We start from the raw sequence: 27,901 nt of genomic DNA on the forward strand, positions 1-27,901 counted from the left end.
CACAGTTTCGGATTTTTTTCAAATCGCGCGCTATTCCTCGAATTAAATAAAAAATTCGTATTATTTAAAAAAAAATCGCTTACTGATGTGCATCGCAAAAAATGGCCGTTCTCATTCTAGGGCTTCTACTCCACGCATTGAGTAAGGCCGCAGCACGTTACTTGGGCCCTTAAAACGCTGAAACGGGCTTTTTTCCTCAAAAAATAAAAACGTAGCGGTGGTTTCCCTTAAAATAAAAAACGTAGCGGTGGTTGGTGAGAAAAAAGAAAGGTTCAATCTTCTTGTTCGCTCTGGTCGCGGTTCATCCGCCTGCAATGGCGTCGCCATCGGTCCTCCGCCTGCGCGCCGCCGCCGAATATTTCACGCAGGTTCAAGAAATAAATGTGGTGCGACTCCCACTCCCGGCTGAGTAGCGATGATAGGTTACGAATTCCCCAATCTTTGCGTTTTAGTTTAACTAGATGATACCCCGCGCGTTGCGGCGAGATTGTCTAAGGTTACCTTTGTCAGCTTCATCTTTACGAAGAAAAACATACTTCAGAAAAATCTATAGAATCATTGACGCAGATACTCCTGTTACTTGTGAAAAAAATTGTCCTATAATATTTATAATTGGTAGACACAGGCGCCAGGAAACAAATCCCAGACATTTCGTTCGTTTCAATGGCGGTTTCCAGTCAGTTTTTCAGCATCGCTGCATAAGTAGACGCCCGGCATTTGTATAATAGGTGTGAATCACGACTCCCAAGCGACAGATGCTAAACTCAAAAAAAATTAAGCACCCGTGTAAGCGCTGGGCATTGTGATATTTGTAATAAAGATGAAAGTAATCCTTTGTGTATATTCAATTCACATTGTATAGAAGTTGCAATACACCGATATAGGGAGGTCGTGAGAAAACGTGGGCAAAAATAGGGTGTCAACAATTCTCCATCTTCCTATTGAATTATAGAAATAAATATGAGGAGAGGGGTAATTATCTCCAACCGAGGACAAAACCTGTCCATTGCTCCCTGCCAATTCATTGTACATTCATGTAACACATAAATATTGTCATGTAACTGGAATCTATAATACATAGTAAACATGAATCTACAATTGAATTTCCCACAAGATCTGTAAAATATGAAATGTCAAAGAAAACACAGCAGGGTAAGAGAAAGAACCATCCGCGCACAGTGCTTACCTCATCATATTCAGAGTTCGTCTACATCAGCAAATCTGCATGAAGTCATTGGAAATATAGGCTAAAAACAACAGAGACAAAAAAATGTGAACAGTGATGAATTTCTACAATTTTTTTAATCCAACGTCTGCCTCCAAATAAAACACACACAGAGAGTGAGATTCAGAGCGAGAGGCTTCCTAAGAAAGTGTAATCTTACTCATAAGATATTCGTCTGACCCATGCATACCTGAAAAACAAAAACAAACACAGGTAAGAGTCCAGAAACCTGGCCAAGATCAATCTTTAGTAGGAGGGGGACTGAAGGCCGCTTTCTCCTAGCACCGTTGGGAATTGCAGCTCCGGCCCGAACCAAGAAGACGAACAGAGGCAGATCCGTGGCGGGGGAGAGATCGATGATAGGTGCGAATTCCCCAATCTTTGCGTTTTAGTTTAACTAGATGATACCCCGCGCGTTGCGGCGAGATTGTCTAAGGTTACCTTTGTCAGCTTCATCTTTACGAAGAAAAACATACTCCAGAAAAATCTATAGAATCATTGACGCAGATACTCCTGTTACTTGTGAAAAAAATTGTCCTATAATATTTATAATTGGTAGACACAGGCGCCAGGAAACAAATCCCAGACATTTCGTTCGTTTCAATGGCGGTTTCCAGTCAGTTTTTCAGCATCGCTGCATAAGTAGACGCCCGGCATTTGTATAATAGGTGTGAATCACGACTCCCAAGCGACAGACGCTAAACTCAAAAAAATTAAGCACCCGTGTAAGCGCTGGGCATTGTGATATTTGTAATAAAGATGAAAGTAATCCTTTGTGTATATTCAATTCACATTGTATAGAAGTTGCAATACACCGATATAGGGAGGTCGTGAGAAAACGTGGGCAAAAATAGGGTGTCAACAATTCTCCATCTTCCTATTGAATTATAGAAATAAATATGAGGAGAGGGGTAATTATCTCCAACCGAGGACAAAACCTGTCCATTGCTCCCTGCCAATTCATTGTACATTCATGTAACACATAAATATTGTCATGTAACTGGAATCTATAATACATAGTAAACATGAATCTACAATTGAATTTCCCACAAGATCTGTAAAATATGAAATGTCAAAGAAAACACAGCAGGGTAAGAGAAAGAACCATCCGCGCACAGTGCTTACCTCATCATATTCAGAGTTCGTCTACATCAGCAAATCTGCATGAAGTCATTGGAAATATAGGCTAAAAACAACAGAGACAAAAAAATGTGAACAGTGATGAATTTCTACAATTTTTTTAATCCAACGTCTGCCTCCAAATAAAACACACACAGAGAGTGAGATTCAGAGCGAGAGGCTTCCTAAGAAAGTGTAATCTTACTCATAAGATATTCGTCTGACCCATGCATACCTGAAAAACAAAAACAAACACAGGTAAGAGTCCAGAAACCTGGCCATGATCAATCTTTAGTAGGAGGGGGACTGAAGGCCGCTTTCTCCTAGCACCGTTGGGAATTGCAGCTCCGGCCCGAACCAAGAAGACGAACAGAGGCAGATCCGTGGCGGGGGAGAGATCGATGGGGAGAGATCGATGGGGAGAGATCGATGGGTATGCGAGGAAGAGGAAGAGAGGCGGCCGGTGTCGATCCATCTGGCGAGCAAGGGCAGCACCGCAGCAGAGATGGATACGGGGGAGGGTCCGCGCGCGCGATCTGGCGAGGAAGCCAGCAGCCCAGCACAGATCGAGGGGGAGGTTCCGCGCGCGTCGTCCTCGCGAGGAAGGGCTAGCGTCTGGAGAACTTTTCGCGAGGCACTCTCCGGTTCCGGGCTAGCGTCTGGAGAGGATTGGCGACCGAGCGTGTTGGTCTGGGCCTCCGTTCGGGCGTGGAGTCTGGAGAGGAAGTGCGACGGGCGTGTCGGGGCGTGTCGGGAGGTGTCGGTCTGGGCACAATTTTAAAGCAGTGACGTGGCTCGCTGTGAGGCTAGGAAAATGGGACCAACTATTTCTACAATTTTTTTAATCCAACGTCTGCCTCCAAATAAAACACACACAGAGAGTGAGATTCAGAGCGAGAGGCTTCCTAAGAAAGTGTAATCTTACTCATAAGATATTCGTCTGACCCATGCATACCTGAAAAACAAAAACAAACACAGGTAAGAGTCCAGAAACCTGGCCATGATCAATCTTTAGTAGGAGGGGACTGAAGGCCGCTTTCTCCTAGCACCGTTGGGAATTGCAGCCCCGGCCCGAACCAAGAAGACGAACAGAGGCGGATCCGTGGCGGGGAAGAGATCGATGGGGAGAGATCGACGGGTATGCGAGGAAGAGGAAGAGAGGCGGCCGGTGTCGATCCATCTGGCGAGCAAGGGCAGCACCGCAGCAGAGATGGATACGGGGGAGGGTCCGCGCGCGCGATCTGGCGAGGAAGCCAGCAGCCCAGCACAGATCGATGGGGGAGGTTCCGCGCGCGTCGTCCTCGCGAGGAAGGGCTAGCGTCTGGAGAACTTTTCGCGAGGCACTCTCCGGTTCCGGGCTAGCGTCTGGAGAGGATTGGCGACCGAGCGTGTTGGTCTGGGCCTCCGTTCGGGCGTGGAGTCTGGAGAGGAAGTGCGACGGGCGTGTCGGGGCGTGTCGGGAGGTGTCGGTCTGGGCACAATTTTAAAGCAGTGACGTGGCTCGCTGTGAGGCTAGGAAAATGGGACCAACTATTAAGAAAGAGAAGATATATCAGCCGGATTTATATTGCCGTTGACCAATTTTCTTTCTTCTTCAGCTACGGTGCCGGCGAAGTTTGCCTTCCGTGCATGCCGCGGAGTGGGCTCACTCATCACGGGTCTACATTCGTGCATCCGTTCGAAGACCAGGCCGCGGAGTGCGCTCACTGAACACGCGTTGTATTGATGGATTGATGGTGCCATGGTGGTACTAATTGAAACCCATTCTTTATTCCTGTAATTATACTCCATCTTGTGATTATGACGATTAATCGGAGCGTTACTGTCAGCACCATGTCTTTCTTCACTACTTCCATTCGGTGCCTCCATGCTGATGCGTCGGACACGGTCGGTGGATGCGGCCTTTGGCAGCTGATGCGTCGCTCGTCATTGATCCCGTGTTAATTTTCAGTTGCTGCCAAGCTCTAATGGCTTCCATCGTGCTTAAATTTCCTGTGGCGCACATGCCTCGCCTGCCCTATAAATTCTTGTGTTGCCTCAAACTATCTCCTTACCCTTTCTTACTCGACCATAACCTCCTGGTCCAAGGGTATTCTGCTAGGCTGATTATCTCTCCTGGGAATTCCCCATTTTCCACATAACAATTGTACCGTTTCTAAAATCTGTAATTAATCTTTTGCAGGTTGTTTTTACCTTGGTTCTGCACATTTCATTCAGTTAAATCTGGAGTCTGGTTGGATTTATTTGATTGTAAGATTCTTCACCTCGGTATTTGCTATGGCTGGCGGTCAGGTCAGTTCTTAGATTAGCTTATCTATTTCCTTCATATGTATCAGTATATTTTGATGAATTTCGTTCATTAGTTTCCATGTATATGTCTTGCTAGACCTGTAACTATGTCATATCAATTCTTCCAAATTGCTCATAGTTGGATAAGTTTTTTTGATAAATCTGGAGAGAACATGAAATGAAATCCCATTGTACAATTAATTATGGTTGTTGTTCTATGTGCTGGGTCAAATAGAACAACAATTAGAAAAAAGTTTTGAGACGCTTCGGAAGTAATTTCGACAAGTTTGAACTCTAGGTTGCGGATGCGTTTCGGTGCTCTCCATCTCGATTCTACAAATCAAATTTAGATGATAGTGCAATAATTACATTTGGAAATGCCCCTGATGTATCCCTTGATATTACAATGACCAGTTAATATAAGCAACTTTTCCGAGGAAGTGTTTGTTTTTAGCTGATATAATCCGTTTGTTGATTTAAGGTTTAATTATGTCATTGTGGTGCACACTTTCTGAACTAATATCAGAATGTTTTTATATTACATTCTGCTCAATCACTTCGTTCCATCCAAAACTGTATATGTTATATACTGACAAGTGATAATCTATCCAGGTGTGATCCCTTGCAAACTTTTCATTTTTCAGTTGGGCCCTAGATTCAGTTCTGCTACCAGTTTATCTGCACGCCATCTGTTTGTCCAGAGACCAGAGTTGGTAAGATCATGTTTCTGTATTCCCGTTAAAACTATTGTAGTTCATTTTAGATACCGTTTGTGAACTTTTTTCTACACAAAATATTATACCTAAAGATCTTGCTACCATTGATTGTTGTTTATTCGTAAAGCTTTGAAAAACAATCTCACAAATATGTATTTCCTATACTGAAACGTTGTACTGATTACTGAACTATTCAAATTTTTCAAATTTCTTGAGATCTAGATAGTGGTATTACGAGACCAGTTCACCTACTGTTGTTAGCTTGTCCTTTTAATCAAGGAATCCATGGCTCGTAAGTATTAGATATATCTTTTTTATGTTTATAGATGTTTCCATAATTAGATACTTAACTTAAATTTGCAATTTAACTTTTGTCAGTATGTAACATCTGAATAAGAAAGCTGGAAGTTTTGGAGACAACAGATATCTTTTGTCGCACAGTGATTTGTCTTTTTAGTTCTTTCCACTTGCTATAATCATCCATCATTTTTCAATTGTTTAACATTTGTGGTTATAATATATACAAGTTTGAAAATGTGTGATAGAATCTTTTAGCTTGCTTGTAACTCGAGCTGATGCTATCTGAGTATACCAAAGAGATTTCAAATTTATACAACAAACATTTAAGAGTTGGCATCTAAGCTATTTTATATTTGCAGAAATTCTACGGTGCATACAACTTCCACGATTTTCTGAAATAACACTGGGAAGATGACTATCCCGTCTAACATAGATTGTTACTTTTTTGGTCTATTTGGGCGGGCAGAAGTATATATTATGATGGAGAAAGTAGCCTCGTGGAGCTTGTTGATTAATTGCTAAAATCACTGGATATACAGACAACTGTCATGGAAGATGTTAAATGATGCTGACCTGAAATTAAGTAGATTAAACTTAATACTGATGGTTCTATTGACATGTGCTTATTTTAAGCAGGGTCGGGAGTTGTTGCAGGAATGATGCTGGTCATGTGATTGCAGGAATGCCGGAAGTATATAAGTGTCAGTACTCATGACCCATTTATAGCTGAAGTTCTTGCATGAAGAGATGCTATTTTGTTGGTCACCTCATGGGTATGACACAGTACTCATGGAAACTGATTGCCAGACTTTAGTCGCTTTGAACTGAAACAGAATTCGTCCTGTGTCCACTTCCTCAGGGAGATTAAAGAAACTAGCCGTCTCCAGCCTAAGGGCTGGCGCTTCACCAGGCAAGAAGGGAATAAATCAGCACCTTAATGCGCCCGTGAAACTCTTACTTTAAATTCTGCAGCTATGACCTTTAGAGTTTACCCTGTTTTTTTCGTTGATCCTGTTCAATTAGAACGTATGTTCTCTATGAAATAAACGGCCGAGGACGATTCTCAGAAAAGAATTGCTCATATGTGTTTACTATAGTAGCTTATTGTTCTTAATTTTCATGGCGCTGCAATATCGACATAACATATATATTTTCCGAAGGTATTTTTTTCGAGTTTAAATATATTTTCACTTCACATGTTTATTTGTAGACATGAGGTTGACTTTATTTGCTATCTCCATTAAATTTCAATTTTTTATTCTAATTTCTAACATTTTACAACTTTGATAGACGGGCGCGGCAACGCGTGCCTACATGATCTAGTCAATATATGAAAACTCAACCCACCGAGCGATCGATTGTAGTATTGCCAAGCCTCGCCAGCGCCGCCGCCTGGCCCGCCTCCGGTCGTTCCTGGCGGTTCGCATTGCTCTCGCTCCGCTCCAGATCCTCCTCGGTCTGACGCCACCGCCGCCGCGCCCCCCTAATGAAACCTTACGTCCAGTCAGACCCTGAAAGTTTGCACCGTTTGTTTACTCCTTTCCACACCATGGGCAACAACCCTACTTCAGTTAAGAAGCCCATCTCCGAGACCTTGTCGAGGTGCTGGACAGAAGGCGTCACCACCGCCCACAACTTTGAGGTGATGGAGTATTCGCTGCTCGAAGGTATGGGTGCCGGCAAGTTCGTTAGCTCGAGCATGTTCACTCTCAGCGCCTATGGCTGGAACATCAGGATGTACCCTGATGGGGAGAAGGAGGAGGACAACGCCGCCTATGTGTCGGTTTTCTTGTGTTTCTACAGTGGGACACCGGATGTAAAGGTGAAGTGCACTTTCAGTTTACTGGAGAAAGATGGAAAAGAGAGTAATCTTGTGAGCACAAAACATACCGTTGTGTCAGTAGGTGCTTCTTGGGGCTACCCCCACTTTATTGAAAAGTCCAAGCTGCAAGAACTGCTATCCCGTAATGACGATTGCTTCACAATCAGGTGTGTTTTGACTGTCATAAAGGAAATTCGCACAGAAGATGTAAGCACAGTCATAGTCCCAGTACCGGAATCGAACCTGCACACACACTTCGCAAGCATGTTGAAGGATGGGGAAGGCGTGGATGTGACATTCAGTGTCGGCAATCAACTCTTCAGTGCACACAGATGTGTGTTAGCCGCACGATCACCGGTCTTCAAGGCTGAGCTCTTTGGTCAAATGAACGAGACAACCGTGAAACGCGTCGAGATCAATGACATGGAACCTGCCATCTTCGATGCGCTTCTTTACTTCATATACACAGATTCACTGTCTGGTGATTGCGATGTTGATCAAAGTGTGGCGTTGCAGCACTTGTTGGTTGCCGTGGATCGGTATGGACTGGACAGGCTAATTAAAGGCTATTTGTGAATGGAAGCTCTGCCAGAAAATTGATGTGCAAACAGTTTCAACCATCCTAGCATTAGCGGAGCAGCACAACTCCATGCAACTCAAACATGCTTGCCTTGGATACATGTCTTCCTTGGATGTGCTTCCTGTTGTCAAGGAGACTGATGGATTCAAGCATCTCGCAGCAAGCTGTCTATCGATTGCCATGGACATTCTAGACAAGCTGTGAGAAGTATGAGTGGTATGGCTCGGAATTTCGATTGGACGGTGGAGTTCTAGGGCATTCTGTCGATTCTTATCATCAGTCTGGTATCCCCATTGCAAGACTTAACTTCTCGTCGAAAATGTGTGCTCTTTACTCTTATTTCACTGAAATCTAAGGAAATTCACATGGTTCTTCTGTTTCTTTGCTAAATCTTGTTTCATGCCGAACGTTGATTGTCTAGTTCAATCCATAGTCTCCCAGAGAAGCGAACTCGGAAGCTCGTGACTTATAGCTAGGTTTTCTTTTGACCTAATTCTTGCGGGAACTTGCGGACAATTTAATTACCATTGCGGATTAGTAAAGTTAGCAATAATGGTGCTGCCCCATATTTGTGCTATGTGTACTACCCATTCAGAGATGCACCGTCATTTTACTTTATCAACATGTCATCTTGTTTATTAGACTTCGTGTTGAATAGAAGCGAAGCCTCTTTGGCTCATGGAAAAAGAGGAGGAAAAACATATGAATATATTTTTTCTAAGGTAGCACTATGAATCCATTGGTTGGGAGGAATAAAGGAAAAATGGAGGACTATTTTATCTTGATTTCAAAGGGAAAACTTGGAAATCTTAATATCCACACAAACTTCTTTTTAGAATTCATACGCACCAAGTAGGTGATAAATCTTTTTTAGAATTCAGAGATGCACCATTAGATCGATACTACTCTCGGCCCTCCTCTCACCCCCGCGAGGTGATGGGAGGGGGAAACCCTAGACGCCCGGCGGCGGGGGAGGCCTCCTTTTTCCCCTGGCGCAAATTAAGGATCAGCGTTGGTTGTATTGTATGAGCTGGGCGTGGTGCGGCCGGGCACCATGGCACGATGGTTCCTCCGACATGTCTATAGAAGTTGTGGCGTTGATGATCGGCGCGGTGGTCTACGCCTTGGAGGGGCGGTGGCTTCGGTCCCGGTCTCTGGGTGGCAATGAGGTGGATGGCACGGGTTGCAGGATCGATCGTCGCATCGTCGATGGTGATGTTTGAGGCTGCATCAAGGTCCAATCAGCCGGGTACGAATTTGTGTGGCTGCTGGTGAGAGCCGAGATTGACGATGACGATGACTCATGGCATCGTGTTCCTTATTGAAGGCACCATTTTCGCAGCCCCTATTTTTTTGCTTGGGTGCTCTAGGTGGAAACCCTAGACCCGAGTCTCCCGATCATACGTTGGCAACACTTTGGTGTCGTTATCCCTGTTATGGGCATCGTCTTTGGAGCACTATCTGAGAGGAGTGGTTTGGAGGTGGAGTGGTGTTGGTCCTATCGCATCAACGACGACGAGTTTCAGCGGCACGAGCAGCGGGGTCTCGGTGTCGGATGCGTGATGGTGGACGCGCGCAGGGCGGGGGCGCCGTGGAGGCGTGTAAGTCAGGTCTGGCGATGGCGAGGGCTTTGCAGATCTGAGCCATGAAGACGCTCGGTGGTTCAACGTCGGTGTGGATTTCTCTAGCGTGTGCATGAGGTGCTCGCTAAGAGTCTATTAGACTAGATGAGTGCTCATGTTTCTTCTAGAGGGTGTCTCGGGGTATGCAATGTTCCAGGTCTCTAGTTGATGGGGGTTTCGAATTTCCAGGGCACAAGTCCATGCTGACAAGATCTTCATCCATTGTCAGGTTTCTAGTGTTGACCGATGGCTTCCGGTTTTTCGGATGTAACACTACAAGAAAAGTTGCCATGGCCGACGAATTGAAAGTCGCGCCGTGGTTGCTGATGCACCAACCCTGTCGATTTTTTATCTCTCCGTGGTACATGTCAAAACTTTTTTTTTTTCTCTTTTTGAGGCCACCTAGCCCGACGTAAACATGGAAAACGTCGCGTATGGTGGCCCGGAACGTGGTGCATGATGAATTCTCGGGTGCGCCGGCCAAGTCAACGCATATCCGCACCGCCCAGGAATGTAGGGCCTAGATGGCAGCGTCTCTAGCGATGTTTTTTTTCTCGATCGCGCCATCTCGTTCATATTCTCCGATCGAGCCATTTACGCTGCAGGCTCATGGGACCCGTATGTCATCCTCTATGTACAATCAAGTTTCTTTTCTTCGAATTATTTTTGGCACCTGAGATTTGGTCACTTGCCTTTTTCTTTCGATCCCGTGCCGTCTTGAAAACGTTGAGACCGCTGCTGTAAAATGGGAACCGCATGTCATCCTCTATGAACAATAAACATTTTCTTTCTTGGAGTTATTTTTGGCACCTCATATGTGGTCACTTGCCTTTTTCTTTCGATCCCGTGCCACCTTTGAAACGTTGAGACTGCTGCTGCAAAATGGGACCCGCATGTCATCCTCTATGAACAATAAACATTTTCTTTCTTGGAGTTATTTTTGGCACCTGATATTTGGTCACTTGCCGTTTTCTTTCGATCCCGTGCCACCTTTGAAACGTTGAGACCGCTGCTGCAAAATGGGACCCACATGTCATCCTCTATGTACAATAAAAGTTTCTTTTCTTGGATTATTTTTGGCTCCTGATATTTGGTCACTTGCCTTTTTCTTTCGATCTCATGCCGCCTCTGAAACGTTGAGGAAGCTGTTGGCTCATGGTTCCCGCATGTCATCCTCTATGTACAAGAAAAGTTTCCTTTCTTGGAGTTATTTTTGTCCCCTAATTTCAGGCTACTTCCTTTTTCTTTTGATCCCGTGCCGCCTTGGAAACGTTGAGACCGCTGCTGCAAAATGGGACCCACATGTCATCCTCTATGTACAATAAAGTTTCTATTCTTAGATTATTTTTGGTTCCTGATATTTGGTCACTTGCCTTTTTCTTTCGATCTCATGCCGCCTTGGAAACGTTGAGGAAGCTGCTGGAACATGGGACCCGCATGTCATCCTCTATGTACAATCAACTTTCTTTTCTTGGATTTTTTTGACCCCGTTATTTTTGGTCACTTGCCTTTTACTTTCGATCTCATGCAGCCTTTGAAACATTGAGTAAGATGCTGGCTCATGAGACCCGCATGTCATCCTCTATGTACAATAAAATTTTATTTTCTTGGATTTTTTTTCACCCTCTGATTTTTGGCAATTTCCTTTTTCTTTTGATCCGCTGCCGCCTTGGAAACGCTGAGGATGCTGCTGCCTCATGGGTCCCGCATGTCATTGTCAACACCCGGATTTTTAACGTCCGGATGCCTATTATGTCATACATCGCAATCCCAGGAAATTGTTGTTGCGAGGCATAATAGTTAAGTATCACAGTCATCATTTATTACAAACCATAATGTCTTACAACTTGGAATCACATGATCCATATTACACAAATAGTTGATCTAATGATCAACGAACAAACACAAGTTCATAGCGGAAGCGTAAGATACAAGGACTCTCTAGTCCACAGGCCAACGCTTGACGTTAGAAGCTCCTAGTTGTGGTAGACGTCCCGCTGATCGTCATCCTCGTATCGCTGCTCGGCTTCATATTCTGGCCATTTGAATAGCCAGGGACAAAGCCGTGAGTACTTTAAGTACTCGCAATCTAACACTAAAGTAAGTACTAGTATTGACATAAAGGTGTTCTAAGCTCTAAGTTTATTTGCATAAAGCCAATTTTATTTCGTAAACACTTTTGTAAACAACTCCTCAAGTGCTAACTAACTCAAGTGGGAACATTAGTGTCATTCCCACAACTCAGTTGTGATTCAAAGTCAAAGTCACCGTTCAAGTTCAAGTTCAAAAACACCAGTCACAAAGATATAAATTCTGATGACGGAAACAGAATGGCCTTTCCAATTGTCCATATCCGCGGACGCGGCTATTCGAATAGTTCTACACTCTGCAGAGGTCGCACACTTGTGCCACAACATTTGATTACATCCGTCAGGGATAAAACCCCGAATAATCGTAACTCAGTACGCGGATCATCAACCGTTAACCTTTCACTTACACACCCTAGTATAGGCACCTCTCCCCATGAGCTTGGCCTCCCGGTGAAAACCAACTGTTAACCCGGGAACTGCACAGGGCTTGGCCGTACAATTCACCTTTAATTCACATCATTTCTCAACAACGGAGGCAGCCTCAAGCATAACCCCTATGATGTGTGTTCAGAGGGAACCCATACTAAGACACATAAATTTCCAGCTAAGCCCTACCCATAATCAGGTATTGTGGGGGTACTCAAAAATTGGAATGGTATCGCATCCAATCAATCATCGCTTTTAGCCAAAGTCACCAAGTCAACTTTAGTGTCATATTCACCTTCAAAAAAACTTTCAATGGAAATGACTAATCATTCCAAGGTTTCCAACCATCATTATTTCATCAACACCTGTTCCCATCTAGAGTAGTCATCTTAAATTTAGCACTAGCCACTATGTGTGAGGGGTGCTAAGTAATTGCTTTGCTTCTAGGCTAAGTTTGATACTCTTGTACTAACTCCATACTAATCTAGTAAAAATAAAACACAAGTACCTTGATAAAACAAAAGTAAATAAAACTTGTAAAGTAAAACTGGGAAATAGGATCAGGAGCATAAAGTAAATGGGGTAATGCCTTGCTCATGGTGAGCTTTGCACTTTGCCAGAGTATTATCTTGCCTTGGTTGGGAAACTGGTCAAGGTGGTCTTCTTCTTCTTGGAAGTAGACCTCCTCCTCCTCCTGGTACTCCTCGGTACTAGCGTCTAAAATACGAATACGGGGTACACAATCATCACACCAAACTAATCTACTAAACTATGCACAAACATGGTTCACACACTTAAACTAGCATCTCATTTGACTATTAAGTTGGTGGATGTGTTTTTCTTATTATTTAAGAAAAATAAATTCCTCTCATACTAAACTTAAATGTTACTTTGAATTATTCAAAGAAATAATTTCCTCTCATTATCTCATTAAGATTTAATTTCTCTCATGCATAATATGTGACCTAGGTTGACCCAAGTCAACCTCTTCACACTTATCATTTTGAGAAAAATGATTTAAATGAGGTGAGCACCTCATACAATTTAATTCTAGCATAACAAAGATTTAATATCACCAACAATTCCTATGGGACCTATAAAACCAGAGTCTCCACTTCACTTGGAATTGGTGGTGACAAGAATTAAATGAGGGACATCTCCCACATAAGATTTCTTAATAGTTTTGGACAATATCTTTGACTAGAAAATAGCCATAAGGCATTTAAATCAACTAAACCATGATCATTCAAAGTAAGCATGGCATATTTTTGTAGAAACAATTAGTATAAGTGAAAAGTGAAAAATTGGGGGTGGAATTAACTGAAAAGCATTTATGGTTGATTTTTAAGAATTATTACAAGGCAGAAAAGTCCCTGCCTTGTTTATTTTGTCACTTTAATTCTACAAACGATCTAGGGTTCTATCCAGTGGCATTTTGTAGATAAATTCCTAAGGTTTCCAAAAATATAAAGTTTGCAAAATTTGGCTGAGTAGATTTGTCACAATCGAATTTCAAAGTTTGCATCAGATTGTATATTTCATCTAATTTCCAAATTCGAATTCAAACGGTGGGCTTCGCGCGGGAAAGAACTTGGGCTGCGGAGAGAAAAAGAGTTGGGCCGGCCCACTTCGCGTCCAGCGCGAGCAGGCCGTCTGACGGCGGGTCCCACGCGTCAGCGGGAGTTACTCACCGAACCGGTACGGGGAAGGAGAGGCGTTGGATCAGGCGATGATCTAACGGCCGAGGGTTGTCGTCGTCGACGGCGAGAAGCAGTGGCGAGCGCGGCGGCAGCAGGGGGTCGGAGGGGTCGCCGGAGCTCCGGCGAGTCGTCCGGAGGGTGCGCCGCGACGTTGTCGACGATGGTGAAGCGCCCGAAGCAGCGGCGCGTCCTGGGGCGGCCTCCTTCTCCGGCGAGCTTCGGCTTCGGGCGGCGGCAACGAGCTAGCAATTGCGGCGGTGCGGTGGCTAATGGATAAAATTGGGGCGGCGAGGAGAACTCTGGTGAGGTGGGGAAGAGATTGGCGTGCTTAGTTTGGGGCGCGGAGTGCTCCTTTTATAGCGGCGAGAGGTGGCAGGGGGGCGGAGCTGGGTTCGCCATGGTCGCCGTCGGTCCAGGGCTGCGAAGAGCCAAGGCGTGGGCGCGTACGGTAGCTGGTGCTCTGGCGAGGATGACGCGCGTGACGGTGAGGAAAAAGAGGCACTACAGCGGCGGCGATCGTGATGGAAGCTTGCAGGTCATGGCGGGAGGGCGTGGATGCTTACGTCGGCTCGCGGCGTTCCCGCGGGCCGTGGGCCATGTCCAGGCGTTGCAGACGGTCGTCGTGCGTCGACTGGCGGTGAGCGTGATGGCGGAGGTGATGCGAGGACGCGGGGCGTCGTCACGCTCTGGGCGTCCAGGGTGAGCGCCATGCGCGCTCTGGCGCGGCATGGGCGAGTCCTGGGCGCGTCTGGGCGCTCGCGTTCCGACGCGTGTGTGCTCGGTCTCGGTCAAGGGAGGGCACGAGCTCGTCCAGGGTGGTGAGAGGGAGCCGGTGGGCATGGTGGTGCAAGCTAGAAGCGACGGGTGAGGGAGATGGCACGGTGAGGCCATGCCATGCCACGGCATGGCATGTTTGAGTTGATTTAATCAAACCCCGGCCAATGCAAGTGGTGGTGATGGTGTAGTGAGGTGAAAGGGAGACTCCAGGGTGCAGAGAGGGCAAGGTTGGACCAAGTCCAAGTAGAAAATGAGGTATGGGCTCAAAATTTACCCTGCCTGCAATGTGTTCGACAGAATGCCCGCAAGAAAAATATTTTTGAATTTTGAAATTCTTTTTGGTGGGTTGAAATCATATATTAGAGGGAGCATTTTGGTGGTGGTGGTGGTTAAAATGGAGTTGGGATGCAAAATCACATTTTGCATAAGATCTTGATTATGTGAAAAAGTTCCAACTTTGCTTGCTTCCCATTTGAAATTGGTGATGAATTTGGGGTGGTGGTTTTGGGCAAAGTTGTAGTGCTTGATGTTGTCTTGGATGAGGTGAAAAGGTTTGACAAAGTTTAGAAGTGGAAAGAAGAGAACCAGGGGCTCAAAGTGAGCATCAGACTGAAAATGGCACAAGTGACCATATTGCATGTGAATTGGAAATTGAGTTTGATTTTGGTTTGAATTGAGTTGGCTTGATTCCAAAGGTGTTAATAAGTGTTTAGTAACCATCTACAACCAATGGTGCAAGCCAAAGTGGTCTAGGTTAGGTATTTGCAACAATGGCATAGGCCTTATGTGAGAGTGAAATGGATTTTTGGGATTTCTTTTATCTTCCAATTTTAATTGGCTAAGGGTGATCAAGTGATCATTGCTAGGGTTTTAGAGTGAGAGAGAACACATAAGCAACATCATGGCAATTGCACACTCAAAATAATTAATAAGGTGATCTATATGCATAAACCTATATGATGAGAAAAAGTTTTTGTTAACCCTAATTTTTGGATTCTTGAATTCTCTCTTGTTCATTTTATTGAAACTTGGGATGTTACAAACCCTTCCCCCTTACAAAAGATCTCGTCCCGAGATCTAGAGAAAACTAGGTACTAAAGAGATTTGGGTATTCCTTCTTCATATCTTCCTCGCGTTCCCAAGTTGCTTCTTCTTCGGTGTGGTTACTCCATTGTATCTTCAGGAACTTGATACTTCTGGTGCGGGTGGTCCTGAATGCTTCTTCAAGGATGCGAATAGGCACTTCGCGGTAGGTTAGGTCCTTGTTGATATCAATGGCTCTGTGGTCGATGTTCTTAAATACTTCGGTCTTCTCAGGCACTTCTAGACACTTCCGAAGCAGTGAGATGTGAAACACATTGTGTACGGCGGACATCTCTTCCGGTAGTTCCAACTGATATGAGACTTCTCCTCGGCGATCCAGAATCTTGAATGGTCCGACATATCTGGGGGCGAGCTTTCCTTTGAGTTGGAATCTCTGCATTCCTTTGAGTGGTGAGACTTTGAGATACACAAAATCTCCGATCTCGAATGTCATCTCTCGGCGTCTCTTGTCGGCGTAGCTCTTTTGTCTGGACTGGGCGGTCTTGAGGTATTCGCGGATCTGGTGCACCTTCTCTTCGGCTTCGCGGAGAACGTCGGGGCCGAAGACTTGACTATCTCCGATCTCCGACCAGTTCAGAGGGGTACGGCATTTCCTTCCGTACAAGGCTTCAAAAGGGGGCCATCTGTAAGCTGGCTTGATAGCTATTGTTGTAGGAGAATTCTGCATATGGTAGGCAGTCTTCCCATTTGGATCCGTACTCTAGCACACAGGCTCTTAACATATCTTCTAGGATCTGATTGACTCTCTCAGTCTGTCCGTCAGTCTGTGGGTGGTATGCGGTGCTGAAATTCAGTCGGGTTCCTAGTCCTTCATGCACTTTCTGCCAGAATCTTGAGGTGAATTGTGGTCCTCTGTCTGACACAATTGACTTCGGTGTTCCGTGCAGGCTGACTATTCTGGATATGTATAACTCAGCTAGCTTTGGGCCTTGGTATGTGGTCTTGACAGGGATGAAATGTGCAACCTTGGTTAACCTATCGATGACTACCCAAATGGAATCATTTCCTCTCGCTAGATTTGGGCAATCCCGTGATAAAGTCCATACCGACTGAATCCCATTTCCACTCGGAATCTGTAAGGGTTGCAACAGTCCTGCGGGTCGTTGATGTTCTGCTTTGACTCGCTGACAGATATCACACTTGGCGATGTAACTTCCTATCTCTCGCTTCATTCCGTGCCACCAGAATTGTTCCTTCAGGTCTTGGTACATCTTGGTACCTCCGGGGTGGATTGAATAAAGGGTGTCATGGGCTTCTTGCAGAATGACTTGTTTCAAGTCAGAGTCCGATGGTACGCAGAGACGTTCTTTGTACCAAAGAACTCCGGCTTCGTCTACGGTGAATCCTGGTGCCTTTCCCGCAGCCTATCTCGACTCTTTATTCCGTCAATGCCGGCATTTCCCTTCCGGGCTTCTTTTATCCGGCTCATCAAGGTGGGTTGGAGTTCAATGCCGGCGAGGAATCCTTCGCTCACTAGCTCTAGTCTGAATTGTTCAAACTCTTGGTACAGGCTTGGTTGCTCTATTGCGATCATGGAGTTCAACTGACACGGCAGTCTGCTCAAGGCATCCGCTACCACATTGGCCTTGCCGGGGTGGTAGTGAATTTCCATGTCGTAATCCTTGATTAACTCTATCCATCTGCGCTGTCTCATGTTCAGCTCCTTCTGGGTGAAGATGTACTTCAGGCTCTTGTGATCTGAATATATCTCGCATCGATTTCCCATGAGGTAATGACGCCAAACCTTCAGGGCTAACACTACGGCTGCTAACTCCAAGTCATGAGTTGGATAATTCTGTTCATGTTGCTTCAGTTGCCTTGATAGGTAAGATATCACTTTGCCTTCTTGCATCAACACACATCCAAGACCAGTCTTGGATGCATCACAATAGACATCAAATGGCTTGGTGACATCGGGCATGATCAAAATTGGGGCTGTGGTCAATCTGAGCTTGAGTAGCTGAAAGCTTTCTTCACATTTGTCATTCCAATCAAATTTCCGGTCCTTCTTCAGCAGTTGAGTCATTGGTCTTGCGATGCTTGAGAATCCTTCAACGAATCGGCGGTAATATCCCGCCAATCCTAGAAATGCTCGGACTTCAGTCTGGGTGGTTGGGGCCTTCCATTCCTCAACAGTTTTGATTTTTGCAGGATCTACCGCAATTCCTCCTGCAGACAAGATGTGTCCCAGGAATCCCACTTCTCTTAACCAAAACTCACATTTGCTAAACTTGGCGTACAACTGATGTTGCCTAAGGGTTTCTAGAACCACTTCCAAATGTTGCTCATGTTCTTCTTCTGATTTGGAGTAGATAAGGATGTCGTCGATGAAGACAACGACAAACTTATCCAGGAATTCCATAAAGATCTTATTCATGAGGTTCATGAAATAAGCGGGGGCATTGGTCAGTCCAAAAGACATGACATTGTACTCATACAGTCCATATCTGGTGGTAAAGGCAGTCTTGGGAATATCTGTTGCTCGAATCTTCAGTTGATGGTAACCTGTCCTCAGATCAATCTTTGAGAAAACTTGGGCACCGGTCAGCTGGTCAAACAGGTCTTCTATCTTTGGCAAAGGGTACTTGTTCTTGATGGTGACATCGTTAAGTTTACGATAATCCGTAACCAAACGAGTGGCACCGTCCTTTTTATCCACAAACAACACTGGTGATCTCCAAGGTGACGCACTTGGTCGAATCAGACCTTTGTACAGCATATCATCCAGCTGCTTCTTCAGTTCCATTAATTCTGCGGGGTTCATGCTGTAGGCTCTCTGGGCTATAGGTCCTGTTCCAGGGATTAACTCGATGATGAACTCGATATCCCGATCTGGGGGCATACCGGGTAGATCATCCGGAAACACATCAGGGTATCGACAAACGACCCTGATTTGATCCAGAGTTGGCTTGGCTACACTTTGGTTGCAGGTAAATTTTCTTGGTAGTTTTTCAGATAGGTGTTCTATTATTATTCCGGTGCTACTTGTCATGGTGATGGCCTTCTTGGCGCAGTCTATCAATCCATGATGTTTCGCCATCCAGTCCATACCCAGGACTACTTCCAATCCTTTTGTTCCCAGAACAATCAAGTTTGCATAAAAGTCTATTTCATGGATTCTGATGGGTACATCTTTGCAAAATTTTCTAGCTTTAGTGGTTGATCCAGGTATTTGAACTACCATGACATGTTTCAAGCTGATTGGTTGAATCTTACTAGTGCACACAAAATCTTCTGTAACGAACGAATGCGATGCTCCAGAATCAAACAACACTCTTGCTGGTATTGAGTTAACAGAGAACATACCCAACACCACGTCAGGTGCTTCCTGGGCTTCCTCAGCATTCATGTGGTAGAGGCGACCTCCGCGGTTGTTCGGGTTGTTGGGGGCGAACTTCTTGCCGGTGGAGACACGGCGTTGCTGCTGAGCAGGTGGTGCGGGGTTGCCTGCAAGCTTGGCGAGCCTCTTGGGACACTCATTGGAGTAATGCCCCACTACACCACACTCATAGCAAGTGATGGTGGTCTTGTCCTGCTTGTTCGCGACGGGGATTGCATTGCTCCCGGTCCTTGGTGCGGTGTTGGAGTTGTTGTTGCTGTTGTTGTTGTTGGGGGCTCTTGGCGGAGCGCGGTTGAAGTTGGTGTTGGTGTTGTAGTTGCTGTTGTTGTGGTGGCCTCCTGGCCTGGGGTTTCCTCCACTCCGGTTCTGATAAACCGGACGTGACATCTGTGCATTGGGCTTGTTGGTCCTGAAACCTCCTCCTGAGTTGGGGCGATACCTTGGGGCATTGCTAGGCCCACTCTGATTCATCATGCGGCGCTTGCGGTTCTCGCTGGCTTGGTGCAGTTTGCCTTCCATCTGGATGGCGGAGTCAACGAGGGCTTCGAGGTCGGCAAAGGGGATGTTGATTAACACAGTCTGCATCTCATCATGCAGTCCGTTCAGGAACCTTTCCTTCCTCTTCTCAGTAGTGTCTGTCTCATCCGGGCGTACCTTGACAGAGGTGAGAAACTTGTCGCGGTATTCCACCACGGACATCCGGCCTTGCTTCAGCTTCACGGAATTCATCCCTCATCTTCTTTATCGACCCGGGGCACATGGTACTTGCTGAACTTGAGCTTGAAATCAGTCCAAGTCATGAACTGTCCTGCGTTCATGGCACGGGTGCTTGTCCAGCAAGCTCTTGCTGGTCCTGCTAAGTAGTGCGTTGCAAACAGCACTTTCTCATTCTCTTCTACTCCAGCTACTTCTAGATTGTTCTCCATAGTTTGGAGCCAATCATCTGCATCCAGTGGTTCCTCAGTCTTGCTGAAAACTGGCGGGTTGGTATTCTGGAAGTTCTTGAGCTTGGATCCTGGATGATCATGGTGGCCTTGGTTGTTGTTGACAAGCTGTTGAAGTGCTGCAATGTTGGCTTGCCTTTCAGCTCTTTCTGCTTCTCTATCTTCCAGCATAACTTGCAACATCTGCATCATAGCGTCTTGGTTCGTGTTGCGAGTTGGAGGGGCCATCTGAGTATTGAGATTGATCATGAGAAAAGAGGGAAATTTCTATGGCTTGTTTTGTGTTTAAGTTCAAAGCTTAAAACTTGAAGTCTTTTCATGATGACACAAACATACATTCATTCATAACAAACAACACATATTACAAGCTAGCACACTAAGGGTTTTAAGAACCCTTCTTCTCCAAGCTACGATACATGGGGCGGGATACAACTCACACCTACGATAGTGCATAGGTGAACTACTCCTCCTCCTCATCAACATCGATGGGGGTGTGGTCATCATCCTCGTCGTCCAGGAAGTCGTAGTCTTCCCCCTCGGTGTTCTCATCCTCCTCGAAGTCGTTGTCGTCACTCAGGTAGTTGCTTCCTCCCTGAATATCTTCTCCATCTTCCTCCATCTTCTTCATCTGCTCCTCCTGGGCCTTGACAGTGGCCTCAAGTGCGGCTATCTTCGCGCGGAGGCGGGTGATAGTGGCATCCCTCTTCGCGCGCTGCTGGCGGAGGGTCCTGCGGTCCTTGGCGAGCAGCTTGATGCAGTCACCTTGCTCGATGATGCGGGCGTGAGTCTGGTTGGCGTACTCACGGGAGTGGTCGAGATCCTGCTGAGTGTGGTACAGCATGAAGTCGAGATGCTCCACATGGTGCTTCAGCTCCGGGTGGGATGACATGTCCATGGGCTCTCCAGCCGAGTTACGCCTCGCAAGGTGCGAAAAGCGAGGGTGCTTGAGTGCCTCCCCGCTCATCCCGCACAGGCGTGCGAGTCCCTCCTGAAGTCCTCGAGCAAGTCCGTCCAGCCAGTTGCTCTCCATGAAGGAGAAGAGGATCCTCTCAGAAGTGGGAGGCTCCATCTTGCCCCTCAAGTCAGCGGTGATGATCCACTGCAGCTCGCCTCCCGGCTGGTTCGCGATCTGCGATCCGTGGAACTCCGGGTGCGGGCGACCAAGGTGGTCGGACAGGGCGTTGAGGTCGTGCTCGAAGATCAAGCTTCCCCCATTCCCAAGCTGGTAAAACTTCGTGTTCACGGGCTCCATCTGAAAGTGAAGTAAAGGATTAAGTTAGAGAAGTGAATAAGTGTGACAAAATTTTAGTTATATTTCTAAGGAAGAGCATGACTTCTTGTTTTTCCAAAGAGCTCAAGGAGGAGACAAAGATTAAATTTTTCAGAAATACTTCATTTCTTTTTGAAACTCAATTTTTCAGAACGTCCATTTCTAACTAGGGTCTCCTAAGGTCAAACAATGGTTCTGATACCAACTTGTCAACACCCGGATTTTTAACGTCCGGATGCCTATTATGTCATACATCGCAATCCCAGGAAATTGTTGTTGCGAGGCATAATAGTTAAGTATCACAGTCATCATTTATTACAAACCATAATGTCTTACAACTTGGAATCACATGATCCATATTACACAAATAGTTGATCTAATGATCAACGAACAAACACAAGTTCATAGCGGAAGCGTAAGATACAAGGACTCTCTAGTCCACAGGCCAACGCTTGACGTTAGAAGCTCCTAGTTGTGGTAGACGTCCTGCTGATCGTCATCCTCGTACTGCTGCTCGGCTTCATATTCTGGCCATTTGAATAGCCAGGGACAAAGCCGTGAGTACTTTAAGTACTCGCAATCTAACACTAAAGTAAGTACTAGTATTGACATAAAGGTGTTCTAAGCTCTAAGTTTATTTGCATAAAGCCAATTTTATTTCGTAAACACTTTTGTAAACAACTCCTCAAGTGCTAACTAACTCAAGTGGGAACATTAGTGTCATTCCCACAACTCAGTTGTGATTCAAAGTCAAAGTCACCGTTCAAGTTCAAGTTCAAAAACACCAGTCACAAAGATATAAATTCTGATGACGGAAACAGAATGGCCTTTCCAATTGTCCATATCCGTGGACGCGGCTATTCGAATAGTTCTACACTCGCAGAGGTCGCACACTTGTGCCACAACATTTGATTACATCCGTCGTGGATAAAACCCCGAATAATCGTAACTCAGTACGCGGATCATCAACCGTTAACCTTTCACTTACACACCCTAGTATAGGCACCTCTCCCCATGAGCTTGGCCTCCCGGTGAAAACCAATCTGTTAACCCGGAACCGCACGAGGCTTGGCCGTACAATTCACCTTTAATTCACATCATTTCTCAACAACGGAGGCAGCCTCAAGCATAACCCCTATGATGTGTGTTCAGAGGGAACCCATACTAAGACACATAAATTTCCAGCTAAGCCCTACCCATAATCAGGTATTGTGGGGGTACTCAAAAATTGGAATGGTATCGCATCCAATCAATCATCAGTTTTTAGCCAAAGTCACCAAGTCAACTTTAGTGTCATATTCACCTTCAAAAAAACTTTCAATGGAAATGACTAATCATTCCAAGGTTTCCAACCATCATTATTTCATCAACACCTGTTCCCATCTAGAGTAGTCATCTTAAATTTAGCACTAGCCACTATGTGTGAGGGGTGCTAAGTAATTGCTTTGCTTCTAGGCTAAGTTTGATACTCTTGTACTAACTCCATACTAATCTAGTAAAAATAAAACACAAGTACCTTGATAAAACAAAAGTAAATAAAACTTGTAAAGTAAAACTGGGAAATAGGATCAGGAGCATAAAGTAAATGGGGTAATGCCTTGCTCATGGTGAGCTTTGCACTTTGCCGAGTATTATCTTGCCTTGGTTGGGAAACTGGTCAAGGTGGTCTTCTTCTTCTTGGAAGTAGACCTCCTCCTCCTCCTGGTACTCCTCGGTACTAGCGTCTAAAATACGAATACGGGGTACACAATCATCACACCAAACTAATCTACTAAACTATGCACAAACATGGTTCACACACTTAAACTAGCATCTCATTTGACTATTAAGTTGGTGGATGTGTTTTTCTTATTATTTAAGAAAAATAAATTCCTCTCATACTAAACTTAAATGTTACTTTGAATTATTCAAAGAAATAATTTCCTCTCATTATCTCATTAAGATTTAATTTCTCTCATGCATAATATGTGACCTAGGTTGACCCAAGTCAACCTCTTCACACTTATCATTTTGAGAAAAATGATTTAAATGAGGTGAGCACCTCATACAATTTAATTCTAGCATAACAAAGATTTAATATCACCAACAATTCCTATGGGACCTATAAAACCAGAGTCTCCACTTCACTTGGAATTGGTGGTGACAAGAATTAAATGAGGGACATCTCCCACATAAGATTTCTTAATAGTTTTGGACAATATCTTTGACTAGAAAATAGCCATAAGGCATTTAAATCAACTAAACCATGATCATTCAAAGTAAGCATGGCATATTTTTGTAGAAACAATTAGTATAAGTGAAAAGTGAAAAATTGGGGGTGGAATTAACTGAAAAGCATTTATGGTTGATTTTTAAGAATTATTACAAGGCAGAAAAGTCCCTGCCTTGTTTATTTTGTCACTTTAATTCTACAAACGATCTAGGGTTCTATCCAGTGGCATTTTGTAGATAAATTCCTAAGGTTTCCAAAAATATAAAGTTTGCAAAATTTGGCTGAGTAGATTTGTCACAATCGAATTTCAAAGTTTGCATCAGATTGTATATTTCATCTAATTTCCAAATTCGAATTCAAACGGTGGGCTTCGCGCGGGAAAGAACTTGGGCTGCGGAGAGAAAAAGAGTTGGGCCGGCCCACTTCGCGTCCAGCGCGAGCAGGCCGTCCGACGGCGGGTCCCACGCGTCAGCGGGAGTTACTCACCGAACCGGTACGGGGAAGGAGAGGCGTTGGATCAGGCGATGATCTAACGGCCGAGGGTTGTCGTCGTCGACGGCGAGAAGCAGTGGCGAGCGCGGCGGCAGCAGGGGGTCGGAGGGGTCGTCGGAGCTCCGGCGAGCGTCTGGAGGGTGCGCCGCGACGTTGTCGACGATGGTGAAGCGCCTGGAAGCAGCGGCGCGTCCTGGGGCGGCCTCCTTCTCCGGCGAGCTTCGGCTACGGGCGGCGGCAGCGAGCTAGCAATTGCGGCGGTGCGGTGGCTAATAGATGAAATTGGGGCGGCGAGGAGAACTGTGGTGAGGCGGGGAAGAGATTGGCGTGCTCAGTTTGGGGCGCGGAGTGCTCCTTTTATAGCGGCGAGAGGTGGCAGGGGGGCGGAGCTGGGTTCGCCATGGTCGCCGTCGGTCCAGGGCTGCGAAGAGCCAAGGCGTGGGCGCGTACGGTAGCTGGTGCTCTGGCGAGGATGACGCGCGTGACGGTGAGGAAAAAGAGGCACTACAGCGGCGGCGATCGTGATGGAAGCTTGCAGGTCATGGCGGGAGGGCGTGGATGCTTACGTCGGCTGCGGCGTTCCCGCGGGCCAGGGGCCATGTCCAGGCGTTGCAGACGGTCGTCGTGCGTCGACTGGCGGTGAGCGTGATGGCGGAGGTGATGCGAGGACGCGGGGCGTCGTCACGCTCTGGGCGTCCAGGGTGAGCGCCATGCGCGCTCTGGCGCGGCATGGGCGAGTCCTGGGCGCGTCTGGGCGCTCGCGTTCCGACGCGTGTGTGCTCGGTCTCGGTCAAGGGAGGGCACGAGCTCGTCCAGGGTGGTGAGAGGGAGCCAGTGGGCATGGTGGTGCAAGCTAGAAGCGACGGGTGAGGGAGATGGCACGGTGAGGCCATGCCATGCCACGGCATGGCATGTTTGAGTTGATTTAATCAAACCCTGGCCAATGCAAGTGGTGGTGATGGTGTAGTGAGGTGAAAGGGAGACTCCAGGGTGCAGAGAGGGCAAGGTTGGACCAAGTCCAAGTAGAAAATGAGGTATGGGCTCAAAAATTTACCCTGCCTGCAATGTGTTCGACAGAATGCCCGCAAGAAAAATATTTTTGAATTTTGAAATTCTTTTTGGTGGGTTGAAATCATATATTAGAGGGAGCATTTTGGTGGTGGTGGTGGTTAAAATGGAGTTGGGATGCAAAATCACATTTTGCATAAGATCTTGATTATGTGAAAAAGTTCCAACTTTGCTTGCTTCCCATTTGAAATTGGTGATGAATTTGGGGTGGTGGTTTTGGGCAAAGTTGTAGTGCTTGATGTTGTCTTGGATGAGGTGAAAAGAGTTGACAAAGTTTAGAAGTGGAAAGAAGAAAACCAGGGGCTCAAAGTGGTCATCAGACTAAAAATGGCACAAGTGACCATATTGCATGTGACTTGGAATTTGAGTTTGATTTTGGTTTGAATTGAGTTGGCTTGATTCCAAAGGTGTTAATAAGTGTGTAGTAACCATTTACCAGTAATGGTGCAAACCAAATTGGCCTAGATTAAGTATTTGCAAAAATTGGCATAGGCCTTATGTGAGAGTGAAATGGATTTTTGGGATTTCTTTTATCTTCCAATTTTAATTGGCTAAGGGTGATCAAGTGATCATTGCTAGGGTTTTAGAGTGAGAGAGAACACATAAGCAACATCATGGCAATTGCACACTCAAAATAATTAATAAGGTGATCTATATGCATAAACCTATATGATGAGAAAAAGTTTTTGTTAACCCTAATTTTTGGATTCTTGAATTCTCTCTTGTTCATTTTATTGAAACTTGGGATGTTACAGTCATCCTCTCTGAAGGATAAATGTTTCTTTTCTTTGATTTTTTTGACCCCCTGCTTTTTGGCTACTTACTTTTTCTTTCGATCCCGTGCCTCCTTGGAAACGTTGAGACCGCTCCTGTAAAATGGGTCCCACATATCAGCCTCTATGAACAATAAACCTATCTTTTCTTGGAGTTATTTCTGACCCCTAATTTCTGGCTATTTGCCTTTTTCATTCGATCCCCTGTCGTCTTTGAAACGTAGAGGATGCTGCTGGCTCATGGGTCCCACATGTCAGCCTCTATGAAAAATAAACCTTTCTTTTGTTGGATTTATTTTTGACCCCTAATTCTGGCTATTTTCCTTTTTTCCTTTGATCCCCTGCCGCCTTTGAAACGATGAGGACGCTGTTGGCAGGTCGGTCCCACATATCATCCTCTTTGAAGAATAAAAGTTTCCTTTGTTGGATTTATTTTTGACACCTAATTTCTGGCTATTTGCCATTTTCTTTCGATCCCTGCCACCTTTGAAATGTTGAGGCCGCTGCTGCAAAATGGGTCCCACATGTCAGCCTCTCCGTTCAATAAACGTTTCCTGTCTCGGATTTATTTTTGACCCCTGATTTCTGGCTTTGATTTTTCTTTCGATCTCCTGCCGCCTTTGAAACGTTGAGGACGCTGCTGGCTCATGGGTCCATCATGCCATCCTCTCTGAATGAAAAACCTTTCATTTCTTGGATTTTTTTCACCCGTGATTTCTGGCTACTTGGTTTTTTCTTTGGATTCCCTGCCGTCTTGTTAACGTTGAGGACGCTGCTGCATAATGAGTCCCACATGTCATCCTCTCTGAACGATAATTGTCTCCTTTCTTGGATTTTTTCCACTGCTGGCTGATGGGTCTCAGATGTCAGCCTCTATGTACAAGAAACATGTGATATCTCGATTATGTTTTAACCCAAAATATTGTGGATACTTGCCTTTTTCCGGTCCCTTACATTTGAATTTACCTTTTAAACTTTGAGGGACGTTGTCGGCTTATGGGTCCCACATGTCAGCCTCAATATACTACAAGACAGGTGTAATATCTCGATTATTTTTTACCGGTGATATTGCCGAATAATTGCTTTTTTTATCCTTCCGTTTGATTTTACCTTTTAAACTTTAAGGGACGACGCTGGCTGATGGGCCCCTGATGTCAGCCTCTCTGTACAAGAAACTTGAGATATCTTGAAATTTTTACCCATGATATTGCGGGATACTACTTGCCATTTTTCTCAATTCCTTCTGTTCGACTTTACCTTTAAATGCCGAGGAACGCTGTTGGCTGATGGGTCCCTGATGTCAGCCTCCTTGTACAAGAAACTTATGATATCTTCGAAAAAAATTTACCCGTTATATTAGGACTACTTGCCTGCAACAACAATGTGCTGAAAGTTTCTGCTAAACATCTTCTTTAATACAACATCTTCGGATATATTTGGTTCAAAACGCTGCACTTGTTCACGACAGGTTTATCTGTATTATTTTTGCAGACTAATAAAAGCTCTTTCGCTAAAAGATCTTGCAAATTGATAGAATAAATCATGGAATTATTAGGATTTGTTTTAAATTTAAAATCCACTTTATGAATTTTTAAAAATACCGTGCTCCATGTTGGTATGTAGCGATCAAGGATTTTCATATTGGGCATGAGCAGTTTCAAAAATTGCAACCCAAGAGTTCAAAAGAAATAAGAACAACTTTTATGTAGAATCTCCGTGTTTTTTTACCAATCATATGATCTGTGTTTCATTCGAAAAGGGCCGAAATCGCATGAGTAGAAAGGCCCATTTGTAGTTATTGGGCTTCGATCGTCGGAGTAAGTAGGCCAATAGCAACTACCATGTAGATGGCCGTTGGCAACCCAAAAGTGAAATATTGGGCCCAACAGGGGAAGGCTGAACAGTACTTTTTTCTATTGGGAAGGTGGTACGTGGCGTTATCCTGCCAAAAAAAAGATGGAAAATGGGTTACTGAAATTTGCCCATCTGCGCCTAATATCGCCGCCGTGGCTCCGTTTCCGCCGCCGCCGCC

General features: G+C 45.3%; 2 protein-coding genes across 5 annotated transcripts; both read left to right on the plus strand.

The window, feature by feature from the left end:
- The first annotated feature begins 267 nt into the window (after positions 1 to 267).
- LOC124694867 lies at positions 268 to 6,763 on the plus strand. Of its 4 annotated transcripts, XM_047227799.1 has the most exons (6): positions 268 to 422; positions 3,943 to 4,091; positions 4,174 to 4,433; positions 4,527 to 4,636; positions 5,246 to 5,346; positions 6,009 to 6,278. In XM_047227799.1, the coding sequence occupies exons 3-6, from the start codon at positions 4,240 to 4,242 to the stop codon at positions 6,048 to 6,050; spliced, it is 447 nt and encodes a 148-aa protein (XP_047083755.1). In that variant the 5' UTR covers positions 268 to 422; positions 3,943 to 4,091; positions 4,174 to 4,239; the 3' UTR covers positions 6,051 to 6,278. The 4 variants fall into 4 exon arrangements, 3 of the variants coding, with proteins under 3 accessions (XP_047083755.1, XP_047083754.1, XP_047083753.1); XM_047227798.1 differs by having other exon boundaries at positions 3,943 to 4,433; XM_047227797.1 differs by lacking the exons at positions 4,174 to 4,433; positions 6,009 to 6,278 and adding an exon at positions 6,286 to 6,763 and having other exon boundaries at positions 305 to 386.
- Positions 6,764 to 7,198: 435 nt separating this feature from the next.
- On the plus strand, positions 7,199 to 8,255 carry LOC124694429 (BTB/POZ and MATH domain-containing protein 1-like). Its single transcript, XM_047227412.1, is given in 2 exon segments — positions 7,199 to 8,026; positions 8,028 to 8,255. Coding segments are annotated over 2 exon segments (1,056 nt in total).
- Positions 8,256 to 27,901: the final 19,646 nt, after the last annotated feature.

Source organism: Lolium rigidum, chromosome 3, assembly GCF_022539505.1.
Source record: "Lolium rigidum isolate FL_2022 chromosome 3, APGP_CSIRO_Lrig_0.1, whole genome shotgun sequence".
In the NCBI taxonomy this organism is placed as follows: Eukaryota; Viridiplantae; Streptophyta; class Magnoliopsida; order Poales; family Poaceae; genus Lolium; species Lolium rigidum.